The sequence below is a fragment of the Lepidochelys kempii genome, chromosome 1 (assembly GCF_965140265.1).
Source record: "Lepidochelys kempii isolate rLepKem1 chromosome 1, rLepKem1.hap2, whole genome shotgun sequence".
Taxonomy (NCBI): domain Eukaryota; kingdom Metazoa; phylum Chordata; order Testudines; family Cheloniidae; genus Lepidochelys; species Lepidochelys kempii.
In genome coordinates, this window is record NC_133256.1 from 10,560,702 (window position 1) to 10,581,072 (window position 20,371).

The 20,371-nt window shown below is 47.0% G+C and overlaps 2 protein-coding genes across 14 annotated transcripts in view; one reads left to right on the forward strand and one right to left on the reverse strand.

The window, feature by feature from the left end:
• Window positions 1–18,982, reverse strand: part of PPME1 (protein phosphatase methylesterase 1) — a 48,701-nt gene extending 29,719 nt beyond the window's left edge. Inside the window, exon 1 of the mRNA XM_073334450.1 lies at window positions 18,798–18,982. Within this exon, the coding sequence (XP_073190551.1) occupies window positions 18,798–18,895 (98 nt within the window). The 5' untranslated portion in view covers window positions 18,896–18,982. The remainder of the gene's footprint in view (window positions 1–18,797) is intronic.
• Window positions 18,755–20,371, forward strand: part of C2CD3 (C2 domain containing 3 centriole elongation regulator) — a 97,532-nt gene continuing 95,915 nt past the window's right edge. For 5 of the 13 annotated variants that reach the window (XM_073334329.1, XM_073334337.1, XM_073334391.1 and 2 more), the window contains exon 1: window positions 18,765–19,351. In XM_073334329.1, coding sequence (XP_073190430.1) covers window positions 19,288–19,351 — 64 coding nt within the window. In that variant the 5' untranslated portion in view covers window positions 18,765–19,287. Of the gene's footprint in view, window positions 19,352–20,371 lie in introns of all 13 variants that reach the window. The other 8 variants (XM_073334344.1, XM_073334354.1, XM_073334360.1 and 5 more) reach the window with 4 other exon arrangements.

A 20,371-nucleotide genomic window follows, 5' to 3' on the forward strand; every position in this document is an offset into this window, starting at 1 on the left:
TTGTAAAAATAAAATCTATTTTTCATTCTATTTCTAGATGTATTTCTCTGGATTTCCAGGCTTCAGTATTATTTGCTGTCAAGCGTCAATCAAGAGAGGATACAATCACACACCTATTTTTACGATAATGAGAAATCCTGTTATCTCAGCTTCCTCTCATTTTCTGAATGTGGAAAACGAGATTTGAATGCTGATGTTGAGGATCCAGCTGGCTGAATGAAGCAGAGAGGCGCACACCACACATCTGTGGATAACTGCTCAGCCCAACCTGTAAAAAAGTCAGGTGAGCCCATAAAGATCTCCATTCATCCAAGGAAGAAAGACTATCCTTTTTGGGGACTCTACACCAAGGGCATGTCTAAACGATGAGTTAGTGCACGGCAAGGTAGGGTGCAAATCTACAGTTCATAGCATGTAGGAGTGCTAACTCAGTCTAGGTGTACCCTGCTGCTATGTGCTAAAAGTTCCCTGGTGCTTTGAAAGAAAATTCTGCAAAAGCAATAAGCAGACAAGGACCCGCTGGTCTCAGTGCATATCAGCACTAATGACATTGCTTTATGGGATACTTGACAGATTATAGATGACTTTAGGGAACTCTGAAGGAGAAGAATGGCTAAGTGATCATCACAGAAACCCTTCTTGTCTCACAAGCGAAAGATAACAGAAGGCAGAAGATTTTGGAAGTGAATTGCTGCCTAGGTAAGTGGCATAAGGTGGTTTGGATTTTGTGGAACATTGGTCTACTTTCTGTACAGTTTGTCTGGCTTCCATCTCAGTGGAAGGGGAACCAATCTTCCAGAGGGTTTAAAGCTCTGACTGGTCTAGCCAAGAACAAAAGAGGGTGAAAAGAGGGAACAAATGAGCATTCATTTAGCACAAAATCATTATGATGTGAACAAAAACAATAAGATACAAAAGGATGTGACGAAAATTAATTATTTACTTGCTTATACACCAATAATAGGAGCCTGGCTAACAAACAGAAGGAATTGGAAGTTCATAGTAATGAGTATAAATCAAAAGCTAGGAACTGTAGAAAACTGATAAGGAAAGCAAAAAAGGACACAAGGAGAAATCTATGGTCACCAAGATTAAGGAGAATAAGAGTTTTTTAAAGTACATTAGGAACAAAAGGAATCCTAACAATGATATTAGTCTGTTACTAGATGGAAATTACACCATTGTCAATAATGCAAAAAAGACAGAAGCGTTCAATAAAAGTGTCTGTTCTACATTTGGAAAAAAGTCCAATGATGTATTCATATCGTATGATTAGGAGGATGGAAAAACATTCAATTTCAACAGTAACTAAGAAAGATGTCAAACAGCAGCTACTAAAGCTAGACATTTTTAAACCAGGAAGTCTGGATAACTTGCATTCAAGAGTTTTAAAAGAAATAGCCACGGAGCTCTCTGGACCATTAATGTTGATTTTCTATAAGTCTTGGAACACTTGGGAAGTTCCAGAAGACTGGAAGAAAGGTAATGTTATGCCAATACTTCAAAAGGATAAACAAGGTGAGGTGGGTAATATAAATCTGCCAGCCAGCCATCAATCCAGGGCAAAATAATGGAACAGCCGTCATGGAGCTCTTAATAAAGAATTACAGGAGGATAGTATAATGAATGCCAATCAACATGGGTTTATGGAAAATAAAGTTAGCTTGACAAGATCTGATATCAAAGAGATGGTTAAGGGGTGATAGTCTATAAGTATCTACACAACATCAATTTGATAATAGAGGGTTCGGCTCGTCAATCTAGCAGACAATGGCATAAGAAGATTCAGCGACTGGAAGTGGAAGCTAGATGAATTCAGTCTAGAAACCTGGGGGTTTGTGAAATGTTACAGGGGGTTCTCAGGGAAAAATTCCCTAATGGTGGACAGAGCTGTCCCTAGGGTCCCCAGGCAGCACGGGGCCAGCAGCCCAGAGCCCCTGGACTTCCAAGAGCTACGCAGATCAAAGCAAGCATATCTACCACACTGGGGAGATTTAAACTTCAAGACTTCTCATAAGAGATGGAAAGGGAGGTGGATATTTTTTGCTGCTTTTAAAATTAAATAGGCAGCTAGTTTTGTTTTTAAAATTATTACGAAGAACAAGTTTAAGCTTTGTTGTAACATGCGTTGTTTGCCTGGACTGTTCAAGACCCGAATGCTGGTGTAGGAGGAACTCTTGGAGTTGGCTTCTTAAATACCTATATGCTGTTTCACATCTGATACTCCTTGATGAAACATAAGAGCCTTGTCTTATAACAGGCTTATTCAAAGTGATACAAGCTACGAATGCGAGATCTTGGAAGAGCATTGCTGTTTTCATAATGTAATAAAAATACTGTAATGATCAAATTAGTAATAAGTAGTATGTAATAAGCATGTCATAAAAACAAATGTTATATTTCCAAGATCACTGCTTTTATAATTTATATTCAGGTAAAGGAGAAACATCCCCGGAAATATTTATTTTTAGGAGGGGGTTTGCAAGACTTGACATTTTAGTGAAAGGGGTTCACAGGTTGTTAAAGTTTGGGAACCATTGGTCTAGCATTAAGGCACAAATGTTTAACAGTTCAGATAATTAACCACTGGAATAATTTTACCAAAGGTTGTGGTGGATTCTCCATGACTGGAAATTTTAAACATCGGGACTGAATGTTTTTTCTAAAAGATCTGCTCTCGTTCAAATTAATTCAGAGAAGTCCTCTGGTGTGCATTATACTGCAGATCAGACTAGATGATCAGAATAGTCCCTTTTGGCCTTATATCTACAAATACATATTCCGGATAAATCATTGATTCTTGACTAGTAAGACGATTTTATGAAGTTGACTTTATATTTGTGGGGGTTTTTTACATGCCAAGAACTCCTAAATGGTTTTTGATAAATCTTAGCTAAAAAATGGTTGGTTGTTTTTTTTTGCCGTCTCTATGGCATTTTCTACTGTGCACTTTCTTTGGCTGGATTGGATATTTTTGGTCAATAGAGAATCCTGTGTGTGACTGATGCTATCAGTCCTTTTAATTAATATTTATAACTGTAGGATTTAATAAAAATTTTAAAAAGAGACATCTCTAACAATTATGGTAGCAAAGAAAACCCTTCTGGAGTGACCTGATGCAGTCCCATCTCCTGGAATCTGCAGACAAAAAGCACCACCTTCTGTCCAGCTACTATGAGCTTTCTCAAGCAGGGCCAGGTTGCAATTTACAAAAAACTCGAGTCAGTTTCATGCCTGCTATTTACAACCTATAAATAACACTGAAACAGCCCAATTTTCACAGTGTCTGCTTGGGAAAACTGGTGGTGGTGTCTCTAGCCTCTTCGCCAGAAGCTGAGAATGGGCGACAAGGGATGGATCACTTGATGATTACCCTGTTCTGTTCATTTCCTCTGAATCACCTGGCATTGGCCACTGTTGGAAGACAGGATACTGCGCTAGATGGATCTTTGGTCTGACCCGATATGGCTGCTCTTATATTCTCAACTATGAGCAAGGAGAACTGGAGCTTTTCATGAGGAAAAGAGGATCAAAGAAATCAAGGTCAGGAGGAAGGGATAGCGATACTTCCTTCCCAACCCCAAACCTGCTGCAGGCAGCAATCAGAAGACAGTGCAATTTAAGCTAGCAAAAGAGAAAGTTCCTTCTTCCTTCCTTCCAACAATCAAGGGAGGTGGGCCTTCAGATTTTTCCAGATGCCTATTAACCAGAGGCTAATATGAAAGACTGAACATCTGAGTAGGACCCAGGGAGAACAGTATGGTAGGAAACCTATTACTTTGACTTTAGGACTGGGCTCTTCGCCAGGAAGTTGCCCTGCATCTCACTGGAGGGGGTCACCTCATCTTTTGCAACTGCCTCTGACTAGGTGAGCTTTTTAAAATGTTAACTTTAGATAGAGAGTTTTCCTAGGGAAGTAGTGGAAGCCCCACCGTTTGAGACATTTAAAATGTGATGGGACAACATATTCTAGCAATCCTATATTAGCAGGGGGAATGGGACAGAAAAGAGTAGATGTCCTAGGAGTTAATAGGTCCTTCCATCTCTAACGAAGATATATATCTGCAGCTTACTTACTTTTATTAAAAAAAGATTTGTTAAAACAATATTATAGCAGGATTAAGATCTGACACTGGGCTCTCTTACTAGGAGTGAGAAGAAGTATGAAATTTTTCACAAGATGGCTGGGGCCTGCAGAAGGCTGAAAAATATCTTATTTCAAGCGAACACTTGTGTATTACACAGGAGGAAGATGTATCGGCGAGATGGAGCAAACAAGCAAATATTTTACAAAATGGACTGCACAAAAGCAATGGAGAACATGCAGCAGAGAATTAATCTCCACTGGTCTCTGAAGGAATATACTCGATAGAATCCAATACGTCTTTTCCTTCTCTATTTTCCTTAGTGACATATCAAGCAGGCATCCAAAAATCAGATGCAAGCCCAACAACAGCTGTGATTTTGCACCTTTTCATGTTGAAACAGAATTTTTCTGGCCAAATAGTTAAACTGTGATGGAGAATAACTAATTACTGCTTTTTAACATGTCCAACAAACTAAAACAGTAAATAAAAATGGATCCAGTGTAATAACATCTGTAGATTGATCTGAGAACTCAAACAATAAACGAAGCCAACTAACACATGCTATGAATTAAATCAGAATCAAAGAACTAGTTCTGGGCACTTTCGACAGCTAATTTTAACCTACTGTGTGGCTTATCCTCGCCATTGTATAATGAACATGTGCACGTACCACGAGTGAAGCAGCAGACATAACAGGAGTTACTTCTATTCCTACGCAATACTCCATTCCCCAGCAAGAAGCATCCACCTCCTTTTTGACAAATCCTAGGATACATGTTAAAAGGAACACAGTGTGCTAGTCAAATATGCACCACCTACAGTCAAATCCTGTTGTGACAAAAGATGATAAATGGTCCTGGAAATAGTTTGATTCAGTTAATAAAAAGCATGTGACAAATCCTTGTTTTCAGTATTAAACTTGCTATGAAATAACGGATCTGAGTGTTCAGTGAATACTTAAAATACAAATAGTGGTGGGGAGGAGGTTAACTAGAACAAGGGGTCTGTCTCTGGAAGGAGCTAGTTAGAGTGCACTGCATCTTTCTGCTAAGATGTGAGAAAAATCAAATGTACATCTTCTAGCTCTGTTAAAGCCAGCCAGCACTATGTTGCAGCAGCCATTTTAACCTTTCAGTGCTCAGGTTATTATTTAAAATACTAACACGAGCATTATTCATAAATTAAAGTACAGATCAAAGATTCATTTCATTCCTGCTACATGGCTGTGCTCATTTGTAGTCTCACAGGGCCAAATACTGTTCTTATGACACTGCTGTAAATTTGGAGTAACTCCACCGACACCTGCTGAGTTGTTAGATTTACACTTCCGTCGCACAGCAGAATTCAGCCTCATGTGGCATCACATGTGGATACAGCACCATGGTTTTCCTTTCCCTACCACTCTGAATATCATGTGCTAGGCAACACGAGGGCGCCATCATGCTGGAACACAGCATAGCAATACAAGCAAACCTATTTCCTGACTGTTCTCTTAGCCCTGGTCTACACTAGGACTTTAGGTCAAATTTAGCAACGTTAAATCGATTTAAACCTGCACCCGTCCACACGGTGAAGCCCTTTATTTCGACTTAAAGGGCTCTTAAAATCGATTTCCTTACTCCACCCCTGACAAGTGGATTAGCGCTTAAATCGACGTTCCCAGCTCGAATTTGGGGTACTGTGGACACAATTTGATGGTATTGGCCTCCGGGAGCTATCCCAGAGTGCTCCATTCTGACCACTCTGGACAGCACTCTCAACTCAGATGCACTGTCCAGGTAAACAGGAAAAGAACCGCAAACTTTTGAATCTCATTTCCTGTTTGGCCAGCGTGGCAAGCTGCAGGTGACCATGCAGAGCTCATCAGCACAGGTGACCATGATGGAGTCCCAGAATCGCAAAAGAGCTCCAGCATGGACCGAACGGGAGGTACGGGATCTGATCGCTGTTTGGGGAGAGGAATCCGTGCTATCAGAACTCCGTTCCAGTTTTCGAAATGCCAAAACCTTTGTGAAAATCTCCCAGGGCATGAAGGACAGAGGCCATAACAGGGACCCGAAGCAGTGCCGCGTGAAACTGAAGGAGCTGAGGCAAGCCTACCAGAAAACCAGAGAGGCGAACAGCCGCTCTGGGTCAGAGCCCCAAACATGCCGCTTCTATGATGAGCTGCATGCCATTTTAGGGGGTTCAGCCACCACTACCCCAGCCGTGTTGTTTGACTCCTTCAATGGAGATGGAGGCAATATGGAAGCAGGTTTTGGGGACGAAGAAGATGAGGAGGAGGAGGTGGTTGTAGATAGCTCACAGCAAGCAAGCGGAGAAACCGGTTTTCCCGACAGCCAGGAACTGTTTCTCACCCTAGACCTGGAGCCAGTACCCCCCGAACCCACCCAAGGCTGCCTCCTGGACCCAGCAGGCGGAGAAGGGACCTCTGGTGAGTGTACCTTTTAAAATGCTATACATGGTTTAAAAGCAAGCATGTGAAAGGATTACTTTGCCCTGGCATTTGCGGTTCTCCTAGATGTAGTCCTAAAGCCTTTGCAAAAGGTTTCTGGGGAGGGCAGCCTTATTTCGTCCTTCATGGTAGGACACTTTATCACTCCAGGCCAGTAACACATACTCGGGAATCACTGTAGAACAAAGCATTGCAGTGTATGTTTGCTGGCATTCAACCAAAATCCGTTCTCTCTCTCTCTGTGTTATCCTCAGGAGAGTGAGATATAATTCATGGTCACCTGGTTGAAATAGGGTGCTTTTCTTCAGGGACACTCAGTATAGCCCATTCCTGCTGGGCTGTTTGCCTGTGGCTGAACAGAAATGTTCCCCGCTGTTAGCCACGGGGAGGGGGGAAGGTTGAGGGGGTAGTCACGCGGTGGGAGGAGGCAAAATGCGACCTTGTAACGAAAGCACATGTGCTATGTATGTAATGTTAACAGCAAGGTTTACCCTGAAAGACTGTAGCGACTGTTTTATAAAATGTGTCTTTTTAAATACCGCTGTCCCTTTTTTTTTCTCCACCAGCTGCATGTGTTTCAATGATCACAGGATCTTCTCCTTCCCAGAGGCTAGTGAAGCTTAGAAAGAAAAAAAAACGCACTCGCGATGAAATGTTCTCCGAGCTCATGCTGTCCTCCCACACTGACAGAGCACAGACGAATGCGTGGAGGCAAATAATGTCAGAGTGCAGGAAAGCACAAAATGACCGGGAGGAGAGGTGTCGGGCTGAAGAGAGTAAGTGGCGGGCTGAAGAGAGGGCTGAAGCTCAAATGTGGCGGCAGCGTGATGAGAGGAGGCAGGATTCAATGCTGAGGCTGCTGCAGGACCAAACCAGAATGCTCCAGTGTATGGTTGAGCTGCAGCAAAGGCAGCTGGAGCACAGACTGCCACTGCTGCCCCTCTGTAACCAACCGCCCTCCTCCCCAAGTTCCATAGCCTCCACACCCAGACGCCCAAGAACGCGGTGTGGGGGCCTCCGGCCAACCAGCCACTCCACAACAGAGGATTGCCCAAAAAAAAGAAGGCTGGCATTCAATAAATTTTAAAGTTGTAAACTTTTAAAGTGCTGTGCAGCATTTTCCTTCCCTCCTCCACCACCCCTCCTGGGATACCTTGGTAGTCATCTCCCTATTTGTGTGATGAATGAATAACGAATGCATGACTGTGAAGCAGCAATGACTTTATTGCCTCTGCAAGCGGTGATTAAAGGGAGGAGGGGAGGGTGGTTAGCTTACAGGGAAGTAGAGTGAACCAAGGGGCGGGGGGTTTCATCAAGGAGAAACAAACAGAACTTTCACACTGTAGCCTGGCCAGTCATGAAACTGGTTTTCAAAGCTTCTCTGATGCGTACCGCGCCCTCCTGAGCTCTTCTAACCGCCCTGGTGTCTGGCTGCGCGTAACCAGCAGCTAGGCGATTTGCCTCAGCCTCCCACCCCACCATAAACGTCTCCCCCTTACTCTCACAGATATTGTGGAGCACACAGCAAGCAGTAATAAGTGGGAATATTGGTTTCACTGAGGTCTAAGCGAGTCAGTAAACTGCGCCAGCGCGCCTTTAAACGTCCAAATGCACATTCTACCACCATTCTGCACTTGCTCAGCCTGTAGTTGAACAGCTCCTGACCACTGTCCAGGCTGCCTGTGTACGGCTTCATGAGCCATGGCATTAAGGGGTAGGCTGGGTCCCCAAGGATACATATAGGCATTTCAACATCCCCAACAGTTATTTTCTGGTCTGGGAAGAAAGTCCCTTCCTGCAGCTTTTGAAACAGACCAGAGTTCCTGAAGATGCGAGCGTCATGCACCTTTCCCGGCCATCCCACGTTGATGTTGGTGAAACGTCCCTTGTGATCCACCAGAGCTTGCAGCACTATCGAAAAGTACCCCTTGCGGTTTATGTACTCGCCGGCTTGGTGCTCTGGTGCCAAGATAGGGATATGGGTTCCGTCTATAGCCCCACCACAGTTAGGGAATCCCATTGCAGCAAAGCCATCCACTATGACCTGCACATTTCCCAGGGTCACTACCCTTGATATCAGCAGATCTTTGATTGCGTGAGCTACTTGCATCACAGCAGCCCCCACAGTAGATTTGCCCACTCCAAATTGATTCCCAACTGACCGGTAGCTGTCTGGCGTTGCAAGCTTCCACAGGGCTATCGCCACTCGCTTCTCAACTATGAGGGCTGCTCTCATCCTGGTATTCATGCGCTTCAGGGCAGGGGAAAGCAAGTCACAAAGTTCCATGAAAGTGCCCTTACGCATGCGAAAGTTTCGCAGCCACTGGGAATCGTCCCAGACCTGCAACACTATGCGGTCCCACCAGTCTGTGCTTGTTTCCCGAGCCCAGAATCGGCATTCCACAGCATGAACCTGCCCCATTAGCACCATGATGCATGCATTGGCAGGGCCCATGCTTTCAGAGAAATCTGTGTCCATGTCCTGATCACTCACGGGACCGCGCTGACGTCGCCTCCTCGCCCGGTATCGCGTTGCCATGTTCTGGTGCTGCATATACTGCTGGATAATGCGTGTGGTGGTTGATGTGCTCCTAATTGCCAAAATGAGCTCAGCGGCCTCCATGCTTGCCTTGGTATGGCGTCCGCACAGAAAAAAGGCGCGGAACGATTGTCTGCCGTTGCTCTGACGGAGGGAGGGGCGACTGACGACACGGCTTACAGGGTTGGCTTCAGGGAGCTAAAATCAACAAAGGGTGTGCCTGTACATCAAGGAGTATTTCAGGCAGGACTGCACGGAGGGTTCCGATAAGAAATGGTGCACCAAAGTTATCGTTGTTATTGGAACAAGGAGGTTAGCCTGGCCTCTGATTGATACATGGCTAGATTAACCTCGCTGCGCCTTCTCTGTGACTGACTGCAGTGTGATCTAGACAGGGGAGGAGGAAAATGAGTACAAAACAAATCTGGTCTATTTCTTGTTCTGACCCACTCCATCTATCCTTTACATCTTTGGCTGGCAGCAGACAAAAAAGGCGCGAAATGATTGTCTGCCCTTGCTTTCACGGGGAGAGGGAGGGTGGGAACGGGTTCCTGACGATATGTACCCAGAACCACCCGCGACAATGTTTTAGCCCCATCAGGCATTGGGATATCAACCCAGAATTCCAATGGGCAGCGGAGACTGCGGGAACTGTGGGATAGCTACCCACAGTGCAACGCTCCGGAAGTCGACGCTTGCCTCGGTACTGTGGAAGCGCTCCGCTGAGTTAATGCACTTAATGCACTTAGAGCATTTTCTGTGGGGACACACACACTCGAATATATAAAACCGATTTCAAAAAAACCGACTTCTATAAATTCGACCTAATTTCATAGTGTAGACATACCCTCAGTCTCCCTGAATTCAGATACACTGTAACATCACATTACACACAACCCACTGAGACGCCTCATAAAAAGGCTTTACTGTCCTCCTTGCCTGAGAAATCATCCGTACAAATGGCAGCAACAACTCCTTCCCAGGATGCATAACGTCAGAGTCAGAGGAAGATGTTACGAAGAAAGCATCCGAACACTATTTAAAGGGCGGCTGATTTAGAAATCTCAGTTCCCTTGTAAATCAACTTTCTATTTGCTTGGAGTGATCCAAGTCACTCCACTTCTACCTCCCATGATCTGCTCAGACTGGGTGACTAATGATTGACGAGGGAGTGCTGACTTGTCTAAGGTCTAGTGGGAGCAATCCAGAGGGGTTACTGAGAGGAAATTGGTCTGCTAACACAGGGACAGGCAAACTTTTTGGCCTGAGGGCCACATTGGGTTTCGGAAATTGTATGGAGGGCCGGTTAGGGGAGGCTGTGCCCCTGCCCCCTATCCGCCGCCCCTCCTCCCCACCCGGGACTCCTGCCCCATCCAACCCCCCCGTTCCCTGACAGTCCCCCCAGGACCCCTGCCCCATACAACCCCCCCTGTTCCCTGTCCACCCCCGACTGCCCCCCCTCACCCCATCCAAGCCCCCCTCCTTCCTGACTGCCCCCCCCGGAACCCCTGCCCCTATCCAACCCCCCCCGCCCTCTGACAGCCCTGACCACCACCCCGAACGCCCCTGCCCTCTATCCAACCCCCCCCTCCCGCCCCCTTACTGCACAGCAGAGCACCTGTGGCTGACGGCACTACAGCCTCGCTGCCCAGAGCATTGCGCCGGTGTAGTGTAATAAATTGTAGCACATTCCTACATGGAGCAGTTTAATACACTACACCGGCAGCATGGCGCAGAGGCTACGGGGGAGAGGGACAGCGGGGGAGGGGACGGGGGCTAGCCTCCCGGGTCGGGCACTCAGGGGCCCGGCAGGAGGGTTCTGCGGACCGGATGTGGCCCATGGGCCGTAGCTTGCCCACCTCTGTGCTAACATTTTAAGCTACTAAGTCTAATCAGATTCCATTGGGCCTATTCCCAAGTCTGAAAAAATTAAACCCAACTCTTCTCCAGGTGAACAGATGCATGAACATGATGGAAGAAGATATCATATCAACTTAGAATTTAAAAAAAAAAAACAAAAAAAAAAACCACATTCCTGTCTATTTTTTGTTCCAAGTAATATCTAAGATGATTATAAACAAAACATTAGAGAAAAATGTTTCTTTAGATTTACTTTGCACATCTGACAGCACTTTCTTTATGCAGTTTAGTTGTTGCCACAGGATATTATGTTGGCCACAGGATATTAGAGAGACGAGATGGGTGAGGTAGTATAATAGAATCATAGAAATATAGGGCTGGAAGGGACCTCAAGAGGTCATCAAATCCAGCCCCTTGCACTGACGCATATTTTTATTTATAGTCAGTTTTACTATTTCCCTGTGTGGTCAGTCGTTTTCTCCTTGTTTGCGTGGGCCTTTCACACAGCAACAGGAGACAGAAAAACGCAACAGCAAATTGTGACTGTGAAATCTTAAAAACTGGCAGGGGGTGTTGGTAACTCTACACATTTTACAGCTTCAAAATGTTTACTGTTCCACTAGCCAGAGCATATACAGAGGAGATTTGAAAGCTCTTTGAAGATGGGAAGAAGTGCTAAGCAGTATTATTACTAAGAAGCACTCCATCGATATTATCTAGCTGCAAAACTTAACCAGGAACAAACAGCAAGTATTTTCAATCCATCTGAAATTACTAGATATATTCATTGCAATTTTGATCTCTGCTAATCTGTGATGAATGAAGTGAAGCAAGAAACACTAACAAAGCCAACATGACATCAACTAGAGGATAAGAAGCGACCAGAACTTACTAGGCTTTCATTTTGTGTATTGTTCCAAGTCAAAATTTTTTAAAAAGGGTCAGTAAGTTGGGTATTTAGGAATCTGTTGTACTGATGTAAAGGATACATCACACAATGTACCAGTATTTTGCAAAAGAACTCAAGGAAATTGTTATCAAAAGAAATTGTAGCCACTTTGGTCTGTGGGCTGAAAGGTCCCATGACATCAAGCATATATCACCCCATGTATGAAGGAAAATGTTTCTGAATATTATGTTCATTAAAAAGAAACATTTTGGAGCCACCTGCCTTCAGGAACCACATGACAGAAGTGGACACTGACAGCACAACAGACCAACATAGGATTGCAAATTGATTTCCATCCTGCTTTTAAGACAGACTTAACTCCAGAAAAATATTGGTGTATAAATATTTTACTTAAATACTAAAGTAGGATAACAGCACTAACGACACACTTTTCTATGAGTATCTCAGAGCGACTACTTAACATTTGTTTATAGTGCCATAGGTGTGCACAGTGCTTTAACTGAAATAATTAAGACAGGTTCCCTGCCAAAGTGCTTACAGTATGTGGACCCAATACAAGGTCCTGTATAGGACAAGACTCCAAGTTATATTTAATGTAAATACAAGAAGAGATGATGGACAAGAAATGGGAAGGTTTACATAAAATAAGGCTGAAAGATCATTTTTGCGAAGTGTGTATGTTAGGGTGGGTTTTTTTAAAAAGCAAATTACCATAATTAATCTAAATAAAAGGTTGATGTGGGAATGGGTTTAAGTGTTATAAACATTAATCCTCAGAACATCCCTATGAAGTAGGTAAGCAGCTCTGTTTTATAGATGGGAAACTGGTGGTTAAGGGACTTGCTCAAAAGTCTTACAACTCCGTGGAATGTCCGAGCATAGAACGCAGCAATCCTGACCACGAGCTAGGAGAGAGAGAGCTCTCAAAACCAGGTGCACTCTCCAGACAGATATCCTCCTCTGATAAGTCACTCAGTTCTACTCATTTTATTAAAACCTCTTGTCAAAATGATTTCACAGCAGATACATACAAACTCTTCTCTGATAGGTGGACTGCATTTTCAGACTTTTGTTTAGTTAAGTTGTGGCAGTTTTTAATTTACTCCACAGTGCTTCTGTGCTGCAGTAGAACATTTGATACAAAGACATATTGCTCAATGGCCTAAGACCGCCGCAGTAACTAAACAAAATGTACCATAGATTTTTTTCATTATCTCATTTCTACTTCTGTGAAAAGTAGAAGGTAATTCTTAACTCTGATATTCCTTGCTTTAGGTCCAAAGCCATGTCATTAAACACTTCAACGCAATTCAGTTTTTAAAAGAATTATGAAAAAATATTAACAAGGAATATAGCTTATTGTTTATTTGAAACTTTTAAAACAAAGTAACTAAGATCTAGAGTAAGTTTTATTGCACATCATTCATTTATATCAAATGGAATAAGTTGAAAGTTACAGAGCCATTTAGAACTATGTGAAAAGTTTCTGCAGAGGTAAAAATAATAAAAAAAAAATACTAATTTTCAAGAAGTAACAAACTATCCACTTAAACATTCCCTCCACCTGCAGATGCCAAAAGAATTTGGTTAATATCACAGAGGAGCAGCTTACAAAATTAAATTTTGTAAGTTATCTGATCTCATGCTTCAGGGTAAAGCTGATTTCCTGTACTCGTCTGATAAGATATTTCATCCAATAAATGGCATTGAACCTCACAGAATCAGGCCTTGGGCATTGTACCTATGCCCTCAACTCACACTGAAGTCTACGCAATTTGATGATGCTAGCACAGAGGTGGGCAAACTATGGCGCGCCGGCCACATCCGGCCAGCGGCACTCTCCTGCCCGACCCCTGAACTCCTGGCCCAGGAGGCTAGACCCCGGCACCTCCCCTGCTGATCCCCCTCCCCTGCAGCCTCAGCTCACTGTGCTGCCGTGTGCCAGCAATGCCCCTTTGCCTTGTATATTGGTCAAACTGGACAGTCTCTACGTAAAAGAATAAATAGACACATATCAGATGTCAAGAATTACAACATTCAAAAGCCAGTTGGAGAACACTTCAATCTCTCTGGTCACTCGATTACAGACATGAAAGTTGCGATATTACAACAGAAAAACTTCAGAAACAGACTCCAAAGAGAGATTGCTGAATTGGAATTAATTTACAAATTGGATACAATTAACCTGGGCTTGAAAAGAGACTGGGAATGGTTGATTCATTATAAAAAGTAACCTATTTCCCCATGTTTATCCACCCCCTCTCCCCCCACTGTTCCTCAGACTTTCTTGTTAAACCCTGGATTTGTGCTGGAAATGGCCCACCTTGATTATCATACACATTGTAAGGAGAGTGATCACTTTAGATAAGCTATTACCAGCAGGAGAGTGGGGTGGGGGGAAAGAAAACCTTTTGTAGTGATAAACACCCATTTTTTCATGGTCTGCGTGTATAAAAACATCTTCTGTATTTTCCACAGTATGCATCCAATGAAGTGAGCTGTAGCTTGCGAAAGCTTATGCTCAAATAAATTGGTTAGTCTCTAAGATGCCACAAGTACTCCTGATCTCTTTCAGTGTGGCAAGTCTTACATTCCTAAAAACCAGTGGTTTTTCTCCAAATTTAACACTCTTGAGTTAGCAACAATTTTTCCCCCCCCGAGATGATACATGCCAGCTCCTGCAGAGAGGACATTTTTATAGCATAGTTTAAGCTTCTAAAAATATACAAGACTTTGGCAGAACTTTATAGGAGTGGCAATAGACCTCCTTCTAACAAGTTCCATTCAACAGTTATGCTGTTAAACTTTTTCAGACTAGTAAAAGTTGTTTCAATAGAAACAGCTAGTGCACATCAGGGTGAAGGATCTTTCTGTTCATCTGACTAGCATATGAAAAGGGTAGAGTCTCTCACTACCTGTACTTTTGAACAGTCCATCACCACAATACCTAGGCTGCAGGATTAAGAATCACTACAAGTTACATCCAAAGTAGGATTAGATCCTTTGCACTCCCCTTGCTAACCACTATTTAACATCCTTTTAAAGAATGTAATGTTACCTTAAACATGGGACTAATAGCTAAATTCAAAAATATGGGTGCAGAAGCTGAAGTTATTGTGAGTGATCACTAAGAAATGGTTAGATCCAGGGTTGTCAGGACCTCCGTGTTATATTTATGACGGTCATTAACTCACTAGAAGACTATGGGCCTACCATTTAACTACTCTCTGCTATGGTTTCCCCATATGCAAAACTTGCGATAATGGTACTTTCCATCTGCATAAAGCATTGCCAGTTTTTTAGAGAAAAGATGGTAGAGAAGTACAAAACACTACTTCTCATACTCTGGGTTTCATTCTGTACCATCATTTTCTACCCGATTTTGTGCCATCATTTCAAATTCCAACTAAATTCATCCTTGGCCTAAGTGAAAGCAACATGCACCCTCTTTGGTTTGGAGGTGAATCTGAGCCAGTAATGTGCACACCCAAACATATTACCCTTCCATAAGCCCTCTACTTTTCCATTAGTCTGTCACTGTTACCAGCACTGTCCTCCCCCGCGCCCAAACCTTGTCTCCAGCCCTTCATATCTGGGTCTTCACCAAATTCTGCTGCTTTACTTTACAACATCTCCACATACAGCCTGCGCAGTGGTGTGATTACTGCTAACCTCCCCTTCTCCAAATCTGCACAGCTATAATCTCTCCCCTCCAGGTCATCCAGAACCCCGCTGCCAAGACCACGTTCCTCTGTGACCGCTATAATCATCTCCTTACCTTGGACGCCTCCTTTTCTACCATATAAAAATTCAAGCTGCTTCTCCTCACCTTCAAAACTGTCCTTAACTCCAGCCCATCGCCTCCCCCTCTGTCACTATGCTCCTGCCACGCTGCTTTCCTGGCCATTTCCTTTCTTTCATCCCTCCTCCTACACCTGGAACAGTCTCACAATTAACATTGGCCAATCTTTCTCTCTCTCTCAGGGCACATCTACACTACAGCAGTACAGCTGCATCTCCATAGTGTAGACACTTCTTGTGTTGACGGAAGGTTTTTCCATTGATGTAGGTAAACCACCTCCTTAAGGAGCAGCAGCTAAGTTGACAGAAGAATTCTTCTGTCAACCTAACTGTATCTACCCTGGGAATTAGGTCAGCTTAGCCATAGGGCTCAGGGGGTGAATTTTTCACTCAGGACTGAGGTAGCCAGGATGCTCTAAATGTTAAGTGTTGACCAGGCCTTTGCTCTCAAATGATACACTTAGACTGGTTTATAAAGCTCACTACCTGTTTGCTCTGTGTTCTGCCATCCCAGACGGTACATTATCACTTCCCAGGAGCAAGGACTTACTCGCCTGGCTGAGTTCACCTACTGCTCAGTGTAGTAAGAGGAGGGCCTGAAACAAAAATTCTTGTATCAGAGGACCCGTCCAAGGCCTGAAGCCTGAACCAAAGTACTTCCAGGTAGCGATAAGCAAAGCTGGGCTGTGAGCCAGAGGCAGGTCCCACTCACAGAAGTTGGCAAGAAAAGGTTGTTATAGGCAAGTGCACACACACAAGTGCTAATGAGAGGAAATTGTGCCGAGACAGCGGCAAGACACTCCATCGACATAACAGGAACAGGCAGGTGCATCTTAAAGACAGGGTCAAAAGGACAACATGATGGATAGATTCGTTTGAACTATGATGAATTATCTGTCCTGCAACGGTACAAAAGTAGGTCCCGGAGCGCATATCTTTAACCAGCCTAGGGGGCAGCGGAGTGTCCCGCCACTGACTGAGCTGTGTCCATTGCCAGGGAGCACAAATTCGTAGTATGCCCTGTCGAGTCTATAGGGAACTATTACTGTGCTTCGTTTGACAATAAACGTGGCTTGGGTTCCTTCGTACCTTACTAGAGTCTGTGGTTTTTGGGGGTTCTCTCTGGGTCTGCTGAGTTAGCTACCTGCGCAGAGCTGGAGCAGCGAGCAGAGGGAACACGCACGCAGCCGACTTATCATCGAACAAGAGCGGAGCACCACACTGGTAGCTACCGACAACACCCAGCTTCACGTAGACTCCTGCTGTGTAATAATATTTAAGCTAAACTTGCACAGAGTTTGCACCGGTTAAAAGAGCATTTCTTCATGCACAAATAAACACAGCTTCAGAGAAGAATCATAGTTGAAAACGAAGAGATGCCCTGAAATATTTATCTTCACCAGGCTCTGTTCATGAGAGAAGGATGTTGAGAGATCTTAATAATAAAGTGTATTCAATTAGACCAGTGAGTTAAAGGAAAAGGCAGCAGGTAGGCACCAGTTTCAAACTATGACTATTTCAAGTCATCATTGTCAGTTGGTTAGAAGGAACACTAGCTCCCACTTAGACAATGTGCATTAATTAATAGAATCTCTTTGAGTAGGAGTCAAATCAGCTGTCTATGCCAGGCTAAGGAGATGCTCTTTACCATACATAGGTGTTCATCTGTCTAGTTCTCTTCATATAGACAGACAGATGGTCTGACAAGTTAGGTCCAGACACATCTCATAAGCATTTGTGAACGCCCTGATTCGAAACTGAATTTGCAACAAAAACACACAAGAAACACCAAAATTATTTGCGTAAAGTAACCCTCCAGAGAAACTATTCAATCTGCTGAAATACATCTCAAATTAACATGTTAGAATTCCCATCCCATGCCTGAGGCCAATGTCCCAGATGTCCTCTCGCCCACAACCGGCACCCTTGCCTCTCCTGCCAATCCCCACCCACCCTGCAATGGGCACCTTCACCTCCGCTGCCAATCCCTACCACCACCACACAACCAGCACCCACGCCTCCTCTGCCAATCCCCCCACAGGATAAGTATAAAATTAAAGAATTAAAGTTAGCTTCAGTTTAGTTAAGTGTTTGTGTGTTGTAAAGAAGGCCCCAGCCAGCAAATTAAAGAAGGCTGTGAGAATAATAAGTAGGATTACTTGTAGTGCAGGAAGGATGTATGGTTTCAAACTTAACTAATAAAATAAAGAGCTACAGTAAGAAGACAAAGAAAAACTGTCTTAAAAGAAACAAGCTCAAAACTTCCCTCTGTTCTGCTGGGGAGGGGAGGGGAGGGGAGGGATGGTGGGGAAAGGAGAAGATAACAAAGGCCTTAGGGGGGAGGCTGTAAATCTTAACTGGATTAAGATTGGAAATAAGGATGAATTGTCTTAAATTGGTTTTTAGCTGAAGTCAGTAATTGGTGATGACATCACTTGTTTGTTAAAGGGTATAAAAGTCAAGCCTTAAAAGGGTTCATTGGTCAGACAGGTTTTAGCACTTTGGAGCTGACCAATAGGTGTCTCAGCACCCCAGGGTTTAGCCCACTTGTAAATATCTCGATCAAATGCTTACAAATGTTTTGTTACTGTTTGGATGTAGTAACTTACTTATTAGTTAGGCTTTTTAGGCATGTTTAGAGCAATGGTATAAATATCATTTGGCCCTTGGATTTAATAAAGGAATTTATGGTTAATTAGTGTTTCCTGGTTTCCCATATCAATATTAATAATTTCAATTACTATTGCCACCACCAACACCCCCGCCCCGCCCCGGGCGCCCTCGCCTCCCCCGCCGAGCCCCCCCTCGCGGCCCCCCGCCCCGCCCCCCCTCGCCTCCCCCGTCGATCCCGCCCCGCCCCCCGCCCCGCAACGGGCGCCCTGGCCCCCTCGGCCGATCCCGCCCCGCCCCCTGCCCCGCAACGGGCGCCCTGGCCCCCTCGGCCGATCCCGCCCCGCCCCCTGCCCCGCAACGGGCGCCCTGGCCCCCTCGGCCGATCCCGCCCCGCCCCCTGCCCCGCAACGGGCGCCCTGGCCCCCTCGGCCGATCCCGCCCCGCCCCCTGCCCCGCAACGGGCGCCCTGGCCCCCTCGGCCGATCCCCAACGTCCCCGCGGTAAAATGCCCGGCTCCCCTCCCCCACCTACCCCATGCGCATCTTGGAGCCGGACTGGCCGCCCCCGCCGGGCACGGCGGGCCTGGGGGGCAGGCGGCCCAGGTGCAGGTGCTTCTCCAGGGTCGACATGACGGGGAGAGGCCCAGGCAGAACAGCAGGTACCGCCCCCGCCCAGCCAGCAGCACTGCACCCACCCCCCGCCGGAAGTACCCCCTGCCGCGCCACGCCGCGCTGCACCACGGGAAATAGAGTCCACCCCCACTCCTACTCACGGGCGGGGGAGCGCCTCCTCTGCCGGAAGCGTCTGCCCTCGCGCCGCCTGCCCTCGCCGGAAGCGGGGCCGCAGCGCCCCCTGGGAATTGTAGTTCATCTCGGCGGGCTGGGCGGGGCTCTCCCGGGGCTGGCTGACTCTCCCGCCGTGTCCCAGGGGGCCCCGCGGCGAGCTGAGGCGGCGGCGGCGGCGGTTGCCGGGCAGCGGCGGTGGCGGAGAGCCGGGCCTGGCGCGGGGGAGCGGCGGAGGGATGAAGCAGAAGAGGCCGAAGGGCCCCGCTCCCAGGATGGGCGGCGGCGCCCGCAAGAGGCGAGGTGAGAGCCCCGGGGAGCGCCCAGCGGTACCCCGGGGGACAGGGCAGATACCCTGGCTGCGGGGGGGGGCGGGAGTACCCGGGGGACAGGGCAGATACCCTGCCTGGGCGGGGGAGGGGGCGCGGGAGTACCCGGGGGACAGGGCAGATACCCTGGCGGCGGCGGCGGGGGGGAGGGGGAGTACCCGGGGGACAGGGCAGATACCCTGGCGGCGGGAGTACCCGGGGGACAGGGCAGATACCCTGGCGGCGGGGGGGCGGGAGTACCCGGGGGACAGGGCAGATACCCTGCCTGGGCGGGGGAGGGGGCGCGGGAGTACCCGGGGGACAGGGCAGATACCCTGGCTGCGGGGGGGGGGCGGGAGTACCCGGGGGACAGGGCAGATACCCTGGCTGCGGGGGGGGGGCGGGAGTACCCGGGGGACAGGGCAGATACCCTGGCTGCGGGGGCGGGGCGGGAGTACCCGGGGGACAGGGCAGATACCCTGGCGGCGGGGGGGCGGGAGTACCCGGGGGACAGGGCAGATACCCTGCCTGGGCGGGGGAGGGGGAGTACCCGGGGGACAGGGCAGATACCCTGGCTGCGGGGGGGGGCGGGAGTACCCGGGGGACAGGGCAGATACCCTGGCGGCGGGCGGGGGGGGGGCGGGAGTACCCGGGGGACAGGGCAGATACCCTGGCTGCGGGGGGGGGGCGGGAGTACCCGGGGGACAGGGCAGATACCCTGGCTGCGGGGGGGGGGGCGGGAGTACCCGGGGGACAGGGCAGATACCCTGGCGGCGGGCGGGGGGGGGGCGGGAGTACCCGGGGGACAGGGCAGATACCCTGGCGGCGGGCGGGGGGGGGCGGGAGTACCCGGGGGACAGGGCAGATACCCTGGCGGCGGGCGGGGGGGGGGGCGGGAGTACCCGGGGGACAGGGCAGATACCCTGGCGGCGGGGGAGTACCCGGGGGACAGGGCAGATACCCTGCCTGGGCGGGGGAGTACCCGGGGGACAGGGCAGATACCCTGGCGGCGGGG